Source organism: Labeo rohita, chromosome 19 (assembly GCF_022985175.1).
Source record: "Labeo rohita strain BAU-BD-2019 chromosome 19, IGBB_LRoh.1.0, whole genome shotgun sequence".
NCBI classification, from domain to species: Eukaryota; Metazoa; Chordata; class Actinopteri; order Cypriniformes; family Cyprinidae; genus Labeo; species Labeo rohita.
In genome coordinates, this window is record NC_066887.1 from 7,901,577 (window position 1) to 7,913,576 (window position 12,000).

Below are 12,000 nucleotides of genomic sequence, written 5' to 3' on the forward strand. Positions count from 1 at the left end.
ACATTTCCCTTTAAATGCATATAAAATCGCTACACTACTAATACTCTATTTTTTTCTGACAATACAGATGAAACCATTCTTCCAGATACAGCTCATTTTATTGCTGTAGATTTAATTACAGTTCATGACTGTTCAACCTCCATTTCATATTGACATCACAATTTTGGTCAGGTGTGAGGTGTGAATTTCTCCTTCACTCGCACATGCATATTTTACTCCATGTAAACATGCACTCAGTAATTCAAGTACAGGTCCATTTTATATCCCAATCAATACAGAAACACATTCTGCCTCTTGTTCTCTGTTTCAGTGTGTGTAAAGCGAGGCGGTGAACACAATGTCTCTGCGTATGGCCAGTGAGGCTCTTTCCATCTTGCTGCCCAGGACAGAGTCGCCAACAATCCGCGCAGCCTGTCTCACTTCCTTCAGGACCTCATCCAGCCTCTGGATACAGCGTACGATCGTCCCCTCCTGCACATCCGTCAGCTGGGCGATCTCGGCAAACGGCTAACAGACACAAAAACACACCAGCATTATTGGGAGGTACTGAGAAATAAGATTTTCTCCGCCCAAACAGAAATGCAGTTAGTCTTTGGTCAGGCATTAATATAATTGCATTACAAGAATATAAATATTTGTACAAAGTGCTATTATTAGAGAAGCTACATTTAGATAGATAGATAGATAGATAGATAGATAGATAGATAGATAGATAGAGATCAAATAAGGCCACTGTGACAATTGGATCATTTGTGTTTTAAGGCCAGTGCTCACCATGCCTCTTGCCCAGCAGTACACAACCTCAGTCAGGCCAAACTTGAACTGGGCCACAAAGTCTTCAGCGGTCTGAGCTATCCCACAATCCCTCTGCAGCTCACCAATACGCTGTGCCACATTGAGTACTTGATTGATTCCCTACAAAAGCAAGAGAATGGGAGAAAAATTATTTATAATTATATATTATATACATAATATATAAATAATATGCATAAATTAGTATAAAAAGCTTGGGATCAGTAATTCTTTCAATAAATTTTAATTTTATTCAGCGTGAGCCCATTAAATGAATCGAAAGTGACAGTAAAGACATTTATAATGTCACCAAAGATTTCAGTTAAATGCTGTTCTTTTAAACTTTATATTCATCAAAGAATCCTGAACAAAATGTATCCCAGTTTCCACAAACATATTTAGCAGCACAACTGTTTTCAACATTGATAATAACAAGAAATATTTAATGAGCAGCAAATCAGCATATTAGAACAATTTGTAAAGGATCATATGACACTGAAGACTGGAGTAATGATGCTGAGAAATGTCTTTGCATCACAGGAATAAATTACATTTTAAAATATACTACAATAGAAAAAGTTATTTTAAATTGTAATATTATTTAATAATATTTATTTTAAATTATACTGAAAATTCTCAGTTTCTCAGTTATTTGTTTGAGTAAAACGTAATTTTTGTTTTATTCCATAAACTACTGATGACATTTCTTCCAAATTTTAAATACAAGTGTTCTCATTTAGTGCATTTTTGACAATTAGTCAAATAACTAAAAAGATAGCATGTTTTCAGACATGTTTATATTAGGGCTGTCAAAATAAAAGTTTGAGTATTATGAGTATTATGAGTGTTATGAGTATTTATTATAATTTTTATATAATTTATATTATATATAAACAAAAATATTTTGTACATAAATAACATATTTCTCTTAACCCTTGTATGGTGTTCGGGTCTGTGGGACCCGTTTTCACTTTTTGTCAAAAGAAAAATGATACGTGAAATAATTTTTTGAAGCTCATACTCATTGGCCTTGGCTCATTTTCTGTGAAGAACATATATCAGAACAAATTTTCAATGACCGCTCACTGTACACCCCTACACACTTATATTACACACAGGATGTTCGGGTCCACTGGACCCGGGGACAATAAAAGAGTGGACATTTTAGGTCCTGTGTAACTTCACTCTGTCCCCCTATTGTCAGGGGCTGCTATTAGTATGTGTATATGCGTTTATGGGTTTGTATGTGTGAGTATGTGTGTGAGAGAGAGTCTGAGAGAGTGTGAGTGTAAGTGTGAGTTGTTTGCTTCTGCCCCTGCCATTCCCAGACAAGGCTGTAGCACTTTAATTCATAAATGTGATCTAACAAAGGAAAAGGGCAAATATTAGCCAAACATTCTGTTTATATTGCTTGTAATTGGGATGAAGTAAACATCTGTTGAGTAGTTTAACATATATTTTTTTAATTGTGTTGAATTAAAAAGCCAAAAATGCAGCAGGTCCACCAGACCCACGAACACTGGTTGAGAAACAAAAATATGAACACCATACAAGGGTTAAATATATACATTAATATGTGTTTATTAGGCAAACTCAAACTTTTATTTTGTATGCTATTAATCGCAATTAATCGTTTGACAACCCTAGTTTATGTTCATTTTTAGACAACACAATACCAGTTTTAACGTTACAAAAGTTAAGAAATCAATATTTGGTGGAATAACCCTGATTTTTAAATCACAACAAATGAAAACATTTGTTATTTTGACCAAATGTCATTTTATGCACAAAAAAGTTCTAAATGACAATATTTGTATCAGACTGTTATAGAATAAAATAATATTAACATTTTACTCAAACCTATACCTAATAAATCCAGAGAAACTGAGAATTTTCAAATGGTCTCTTTTTTTTTTTTTTCCACAGCTGTATATGCATTGTATTATATCTTAATTATTTACTCATCATTTAATGTTTTAATGTAGTGCTATCAATCAATAAAAAATAACTAATTAATCACACTTTTTTTCTGAAATTATTCGCAATTAATCACGAAGAATCGCACCTAACATTCATGTTTTTACATAAACTTTTATATTGCTATAATTTCACATTCAATCTTCAAATTTATGTAGAAACAACATAAAGGCAGTATATTTTTAATATTTGTTAAATATTTTTTTATGACAGAATGTGAGTATCACTGATACCAATATTACTTATGTCTCTAGGAAATTTTTCTTTTTCCTAATATTTAACTATTGACTATAGCCATTCAACATTACAGTATAACTGAGAGCTATGAATTGTAACATTTATTAGATTTAAAAAATAACACTTCTAATTTAAGTGAACTTAAAAGAATCATTCACATTTACCTGTGTCCTTCAGCAAGTACGAAATATACAAAATTGAATAACGTTATCAAACACTAAACACTAAATTAAATATAGATATAGAATCCTTAAAGCTACAAAAGTTATTGATTTCCTCTTTTTTCCTTTGTTTTTTGATTAACATTCTTCACAGCGTCTTGGTTATTAGCTTATTTGGCTGCTATAACTTTAAGAGCTGCCGCTGCTGAATGTGATACGGATCTGTGATACTATGCTCATAGTTTCATTCACACTTTAATATGAAATGTTACAGTTCACAGCTCACACCGCTGAATTTGTGTGTGCAATTGAAGCGTGCATGCTACGAGCACAGTATAATAGCTGACAGAACATGAAAATTAGTTTTTACTGACATATGGCCTGACAACATCTCATCTGACCACAGTTCACAGTTGTTCTGCCATTTCCGTTTGATTAGTGCCTGGCGCTGAAGTGCAGCTGGAGTGTGTGTCTGAAACATCTCCTGTTTGATGTGGTCATAAAGACATTTTGCGACTAAATAAACGCAATTCTTGTCAAGAAAAAAAAAGAGACAGAAGTAGTTGAATGCACTAATTTTAACAGCACTGTTTTAATGTCTTATCTTCAGTTCAGTTCAGTTTTTGTTATATGGGACAAGTGATTAATTCAGTTAATTAACTGGCATCTTGTGTAATTAATGAAACTGGTAGGCCTAAACATATAGTTTTATATATTAGTCATAGTGAGATCTCTTAGCACAGCACTGCGTCAGTTTCTTTTGTCCTGTGCTCTACTCTTGTCTCCATCTGCTGTCTAAGTGCTTACACAACTAGAGCAATTCAAGCAATGTAGTCATGCAGTCAAACTGCAGCAACATTACCTGTACAATCTCACCTCGCAGGGTTTCAACAGCAAAGGGCTTTTTCACATTGCTTTACGAGCCACTGTGAAGTATATATACTCTTGCATGCTTCTCAGTCTAGTGTCATGACTTATTCACGGTCCCTTTAAAGCAATTCCATGTTTCTGGGCCGATCGACTTGTTTGTGTGCGACTGCATCCTTTGCTAAAGGCATAAAGCAAAGCGCCCGGGCCGCATCCACTACATTCTTATGCACATCTCTTGGGTGTTGAGTTTAGAGAGCCGTGTAAATTCACATTCATCCATAACCATGACGACAAGAGTATCTGATGCTTTATATTCTAATGGCTGTGGGCTCAAATAAAACGCTTGATGTTTTTCAGATGGGTGTAATGTATTAGCATGAGTAATTCATAGGATTTCCTCAGCATTTAATCTCAGGCTTTTGTAGTTTTGAATAGTTTAATGCTGTGTGATAAGGATATTTTCAATTTACATGTATTTGTGAGATATGTGGTGAGCATTGCATTACCTCCTGTAGCGTGTTGGTGATGTGCGGGTCTATCTGGGTGTTTTGTGTGAAGACGAGGCAGGAAAGCAGGGCGGCGCTCTCCTCAGGGGCGAGAGGACTCAGTGTGTTCTCAAAAAGGAGTTCAGTGAGTAACAACTCATGACTGCTGATCTGACACGCCACACGTCCCTTCAGCTGAACCGCTCCAGTGCTGTCCACATACTGAAGTGCTTCCAACACCTGCAAATGATGGTGCTATACTGTTAGCACTGACTGTGTTTATAATATCTGTGACATTCACAAACAGTGACTGTATTAGTATTGGCCAAAATTAACATTTAAAATTATTAAAGGAATAGTTCACCCAGAAATTTAAATTCTGTCATTAATTACTCACACTCATGTTGTTCAAAACCTATAAGACCTTCATCTTTGAAACACAAATTAAAGGAATAGTTCACCCAAAAATAAAAATTTGATGTTTATCTGCTTACCCCCAGGGCATGAAGGTGACTTTGTTTCTTCATCTTTTTAACTCAAACCGTTGCTGTCTGTCAGTCATATAATGGCAGTCAATGGCTACAAATCTTTGACTTTGCACAACAAAACCAAATTAACCCCCGCGACTCGTGACGATACAGTGATGTCCTAAGACACTAAACGATCGGTTTGTGCGAGAAACTGAACAGTATTTATATCATTTTTTTTTTTTTACCTCTGATTCACCGCTATGTCCTACTGTCCTGAGCCGAAAGCGATCTGCGCTTATACGTCACACTTTGCACAGAGATTGCTTGCGGCGTTTGCGTATACTATGCCAGAGCGTGTACACATCAGGCGCCAGATGCAGTAGGACAGTAGGACATAGCGGTGAATCAGAGGTAAAAAATTATATAAATACTGTTCAGTTTCTCACGCAAACCGATCGTTTAGTGTCTTAGGACATCAGTGTATCGTCACGAGTCGCAGGGTTTAATTTGGTTTTGTTTGTGTATGTTTTTTTTTTTACTTTCAAAGATTTGGTAGCCATTGACTGCAATTATATGACTGACAGACTGCAATAGTTTGAGTTAAAAATCTTCGTTTGTGTTCTACTGAAGAAACAAAGTCACCTACATCTTGGATGCCCTGGGGGTAAGCAGATAAGCATCAGATTTTCATTTTTGGGTGAACTATCCCTTTAAGGTATTTTTGATGAAATCCAAAAGCTTTCTGATCCTGCATAGACAGCAACGCAACTGACACTTTCAAGACCCAAAAAGGTAGTAAGGATATTGTTAAAATAGTCCATGTGTCATCAGTGGTTTGAATTTGTGTTCCGAAGATGAACAAAGGTCTTGCGGGTTTGGAATGACATGAGGGTAAGTATATTGGAAGCAAGTAATATTGGGTCTTCATTTTCCATAATTACACTTTTCTCTCCCAGGTTTCAAAGTCATTACACTGTTATCTACAGGTGAGGTCAAAAGTTTACATACACCTTGCAGAATCTGCAAGGTGTATGTAAACTTTTGACCTCAACTGTATTTTTTATTGTACATGCAATGTGGCAAATTTCACTTGAAACCTGAAGGAACAGTTCATCAAAAAATGATAATTTGATAATTCACCCTCAAATAATCAAAGGTGTAGATGACTTTTCATGGGAACAGATTTGGAGAAATGTAGCATTACATCACTTGCTCACCAATGGATTCTCTGTAGTAAATGGGTGCCGTCAGAATGAGAGTTCAAACAGCTGATAAAAACATCACAATATTCCTCAAGTAATCCACACCACTCCAGTCCATCAATTAACATCTTGTGAAGCGAAACACTGTGTATTTGTAAGATAAAAATGCATAATTTAGACGTTTTAACTCTCAGTTCCGGTCAAAATATGAGCCAATCGATAAAACAATTGATAAAAATACTTTTTCCAGTGAAAACGTCCATCCACTGTTGCCCTCTCATATCAAAACCCAGCAACGTATTTCTTTAGAACAGTTTTGGATTGTAAATGGTGCTTGATCTGTGCATATTTTTCTCCTGATTCAGATGAGATGACTTTTTTTTCACTGGATAAAGCACATTATTTTAGCTATTTTTAAGTTGAAATGGATTTATTTCTTATAAATGCGCAACTTTTGGCTTCACAAGACGTTAATTGATGGACTGTGAGTTGTGTGGATTACTTGTGGATTATTGCGATGTTTTTATCAGCTGTTTGGGCTCTCATTCTGATGGCACCCATTCACTGTAGAGTTGCCACTGATGAGCAATTGATGTAACGCTACATTTCTACATTACATCTATTCTGATAAGCAAACAAACTCAGCTACATCTTGGATAGCCTGAGGGTGAGTAAATCAACAAGTTTTCATTTTTGGGCCTTTAAAAGACAGTTTACCCAAAAACCATTGACATTTCTGTCGTGTATTTACTCATTTTCTTTTATTCACTAATAAACATCAACCAAAGCATGTAAAGAGCACAACATAATGTAAATAAAAAAGCCTAAATAAAAAAAAAAGATTTGGTCATGAATTACATGTATGAACTGTACAGTACCTTCAAACTTCAGTCTAAATGCTATAAAAAGGTTATTGGCAGGCCCATATAGAATTAATAGACGCTAATTAATAGACTTTCAATAGATTTTTTATTAGGGAAATATGTCTGCATGTTTATTTCCTACTGACACACTACAGAAAAAATAGAAATAACTGTCTTCAAACCATTTTTTAGCTGGTGATCTAATGCTTTTGGCCACCACTATATACAAAACTCTTGTTATTAATTTCATGACTGCATATCAAAAAACATATTACTGTGCTACTCAAACATATCCATCTTTAACATGGATGTGCAGTAAGTGGACTGACCTTGATTCTCTGATGGTACTCGGGCAGCAGTGTCAATGACTGGTCAGACACCAGGAACAGAAGCTTGTCAAGCTCTTCCTGTACACTCATCCTCTCCTGCACACGTGCAAACTGAGCAAGATATTCACAGAGAAAGAGAGAGAATATGAAAATGACAGTGAGAGAGAGCGAGTTTATCACTCTACTCCATCAGTGCATTGCAGAAGGTGAAGGCTGGAAGTGATTACTGAGAGCTAATGAGACACATCCTTATTCCTCCCTGCCACTGTCACACTCAATAAATGAGAGTCTGTGCACTCGGGAGTGTTACTGTGCCAAATTACTAAATATGGATGAGAAAATACAGCCGAGGATACATTTAGAAATTACTTCTTCGCTTTTGTCTGCACAGTGGATTTGCACATGACCTAAAACAGCAAGAAAAACACTACCAATCAAAAGTTTGGGGACAGTAAGATTTTTAAAAAGTTTTAAAAAGAAGTCTCTTACTTTAAAAACAGTAGCATTGTGAAATGTCACTGCAGTTTAAATATCTGTTTTCTATTTGAAAGGGTTTCTGCAGCCTTTACGAAGGTACATTTAAGACTTTTAGAACCAAGTAAAGAAATCCGGCTAAATAAATTGGTAACATTTTACAATAAGGTGTCATTAGTTAATGTTAGTTAATGTATTAACTAACATGAACAAACAATGAACAATACATTACAGTATTAATCTTGTTAATGTTAGCTAATGAAAATACAGTAGTTCATTTTAATTCACATTGCATCAAAGAACCCCACGTCCAGAACAACAATTTACAAATACTTTACTCACCCTCTTGTCATCCAAGATGTTGATGTCTTTCTTTCTTCAGTCGTAAAAAAATTGTTTTTTGAGGAAAACATTTCAGCATTTTTCTCCATATAATGGACTGATATGGTGCCCCGATTTTGAACTTCCAAAATGTAGTTTAAATGTGGCTTCAAACAATCCCAAATGCGGTTGTAAATGATCCCAGCTGAGGAAGGAGGGTCTTATCTAATGTAACAATTGGTTATTTTCATAAATATAATACAATTTATATACTTTTTAATGCCAAACGCTTGTCTTGTCTTACTCTGCCTGGACTGTTTTTGTTCCGATTCATGACAGTTAGGGTATGTCGAAAAAAGCCCATCTCATGTTCTCCCTCAATTTCGAAATTTTTTGTTAAGGGTGTTTGATCTTCTTTGCATGTTCACTTTGCAAATACTGGGTCGGTACTTCTGCAGCGATGTAGGATGATTTTGAAATGATTTCTGAAGTTGAGGGAAAAAATACGATTGGAGTTTTTCGACATACCCTAACTGTCTTGAGCCAGAATACACAGAGTTCAGGGAGAGAAAGGCAAGACGAGCGTTTGAGATTAAAAAGTAAAAAGACCCTTCTTCCTCAGCTGGGATCGTTCACAATCGCATTTGGGATCGTTTGAAGCTGCATTTAAACTGCCTTTTGGAAGTTCAAAATCAGGGCACCATATCAGTCCATTATTTGGAGAAAAATGCAGAAATGTTTTCCTCAAAAAACATAATTTCTTTAAGACTGACAGAAGAAAGACATGAACATCTTTTGAAGTACATTATACGTGCATCTTTGTTTTGGAAGTGGACATCTTTAATTAATGTTAACAAGCAATTGTGATTTTAATAATGCATTAGTAAATGCTGAAATTAACCTTAACTAAGATTAATAAATGCTGTAGAAGTATTGTTAATTCTTAGTTCATGTTAACTAAAGCAGTTAACTAATGTTAACTAATGAACCTTCCTAGGGGTTCAAGCACACAGTGCTGAAACCCTATTCTAATTGTTAGAATAGCCAAAGATCAGCAATCTCCAAGTAAAAACGAACCATAAGTCGTAGAGACTTGAAACTTGCAGGGATGGTAGTACTCACACCCTCTACAACATCACCAAAGCTCATCCCAATCGGCCTGACGGTGGCGCTACAGCGATCAAAAGTATGAAATCGCTCATAACTCCGAAACCATTCGTCACAGGCTCAAGTGTCTTATGTCGTTGGAATCCTTGGCTCACAATGGACAAAACGCGTGTTTCAGATTTGTCTGTAACCTCGGCCAATTTTTTGGGTTATTTTGCATTTTTTGGAAAACCTAATTTTGTGAACTAGTCGTAGGTTTGGTGTCCTTGGTGGTGCTATTAGAGCGGAAAAACACAAAAATGGCTATTACTGCACAACTATTTGTCTTTTCAACATTAAAATTGGTGTGTGCAGTCTTGGTCCAAAGTGCCACAAGTGTCTGCAAGGACATTTTCATATTTAAAATAACATTTACAGCCGCTATTGGCCGACAAAACTATGAGCACCTGTTAGACAAGGTTAATGGAGACCGATCGGAACAAACTCTGTGGGCCTGTTCGACTCACGGCCCCAAAGGTCTGAGAGAAATTTGAAAGAAATCGGCTACTGGAGGGCGCTATCATATTTGTCAACGATATTACGTACGCACACAGTTTTTTGCACATACATGCGATATTCGTATCATATGACAGCCCTCCTCATTCTATACAACTTTTCCTCTAGAACCACTGCTGTCAACCAAACCGTTAGTTAAATGATTGAGAAGATTTAAAAAAACCTACTTTTGTGAACTAGTCCTAGGTTTTTCACTCAATGTGGAAAAAAAACACTGCAGTACATTTTTTTCTTGGACTCTCTAGGTCAATAATTATCTAAAAAAAACATTGAAATGTACCCTTTGGGAAGCTATAACTAGGTTGTTAAGAAAAAGGGCCTATCTAAATATACCCAAAAGCACATAAAGCCTAAAAGAAAACTCAAAACGTCACAAAACCTGGTAAGCACGTGACCTGGATTTGCCAAAAATGCTTTTTTTAATCATTGATTTAGGTTGTTACAGGCTTGATAAATAATATGTAATGTCTTTTTTCATATGTGCTTAAATGCCTTAAAGCGCCTGAACCCCAGTAGTCACTGCTTGCAGCTTTATTTACAGTGTTACCAATAAACTGAAAGGAATACTATATGCCAATATGGTCTCTAAATGTTCATTTTTTTGTATTGGCAATTAAGACATATGTGACCCTGGACCACAAAACCAGTCATAAGGGTCAACTTTTTGAAATTAAGATTTTTACATCAACTGAAAGCTGAATAAATAAGCCTTCCACTGATGTATGGTTTGTTAGGATAGAACAATATTTGGTCAAGATACAACTATTTGAAAATCTGGAATCTGAGGGTGCAAAAAGCTCAAAATATTGGGAAAATCGCCTTTGAAGTTGTCCAAATGAAGTTCTTAGCAATGCAGATTAATAATAAAAATTTAAGTATAAAATATATTCATGGAACATGATCTTTACTTAACATCCTAATGATTTTTGGCATAAAAGAAAAATCGATCATTTTGACGCATACTATTGCTACAAATATACCCGTGCTACTTATGACTGGTTTTGTGGTCCAGGGTCACATATTTGCTTGAAAAGCAAAATTACATTAGCAAAATAAGGCTTGTTTTATGAGAAATTGATCTGAAAAGAGTTCATGATTCCACCAAGAACAAATACTAGCCAAAAGGCTCAGAAAAATTCAAATGGAAAACATTTTGCTGCTTATTATTTCTGCAGAAATGTGACTCATTTTTTCAGGTTTTTTTGTATTTTATTTGTTTATTTATAATTTGTTTGAAAGATAAACAAACAGCATTTATCTAAAATATAAATCTTATGTAACATTATAAATGTCACTTTTGATCCATTTTGCTGCATCCTGAATAAATAATCAATCTCACTGACCCCAGAGTTTTGAACGGTAGTGTATGAATGTGATACACGAGTATAACAAACAGACCTGTTCAGTGAAGGTTGGCGAGTGAATACAGTGGAAGTCTTTCAGACTGTCCTGTAACACTCGTTGCCTCATCACTCCCTCCACCACATCCACACCCTTCAGGTGCAGGTCATTCACAGGGTCAAGGGTCGTAATGCCATTTGGATTGGCCTCAGCCAATCGCAGGAGCTCCTGAGTTGCTGTCGAAATAGCCTGACCTGGTGGATCAAGTCTAGGAAGGGAAATGTATTTATTCATAACCACATTTCAACAAATGCAAATTCACTCACAGCTCAGACAACCACATACACACCTGAAGCGTGGCTGCTGTCTTTTATTGTAGTTGTCGATGATTCTCTCTGGAATGACCTTGAGGGTTTTGGCTGTGATGGCAGAGATGTCTTGCAGCTTTAGTTTCTGCACTGTATGACTGCAGGGTCCTACACACACACAGTCATACGGTAAATGACACTTTAAAAGAAGCTGTAGAAGTAGTTGTGGCGTGTATGATGTCATTCTCCAACCTAATGGGTGGTGATTTAATGTGTGGGCAGATAAGATTTTGGGGTGGATGTGATGCTGTGTGTGTACGTGTCTGCTCACCCTCTGGAATAAACAATGTAGTGCTGTAGATGGGATGTAAGGCTTTATTAGACAGATCATCACCCGCCGCCTCCTCATTACCCTTCTCACAGATAATGAGAGCGGTGAATGTGCGATTTACTGCATCGTTGGACACCTGTGGGAGGAGGCGAGAGGAAAGAAAGAGAGGAAAACAAA

The 12,000-nt window shown here is 36.1% G+C and overlaps 1 protein-coding gene across 1 annotated transcript in view; it reads right to left on the reverse strand.

Annotated features, from left to right (window-relative positions):
• Nucleotides 1–85: 85 nt before the first annotated feature.
• The window catches only part of skic2 (SKI2 subunit of superkiller complex), a 32,002-nt gene continuing 20,087 nt past the window's right edge, over nucleotides 86–12,000 (reverse strand). The window contains exons 23-29 of the mRNA XM_051136844.1: nucleotides 11,824–11,959; nucleotides 11,534–11,660; nucleotides 11,242–11,452; nucleotides 7,387–7,497; nucleotides 4,544–4,762; nucleotides 775–915; nucleotides 86–507 (exon numbers count right to left, since the gene is read on the reverse strand). Of these exons, the coding sequence (XP_050992801.1) occupies nucleotides 307–507; nucleotides 775–915; nucleotides 4,544–4,762; nucleotides 7,387–7,497; nucleotides 11,242–11,452; nucleotides 11,534–11,660; nucleotides 11,824–11,959 (1,146 nt within the window). The 3' untranslated portion in view covers nucleotides 86–306. The remainder of the gene's footprint in view (nucleotides 508–774; nucleotides 916–4,543; nucleotides 4,763–7,386; nucleotides 7,498–11,241; nucleotides 11,453–11,533; nucleotides 11,661–11,823; nucleotides 11,960–12,000) is intronic.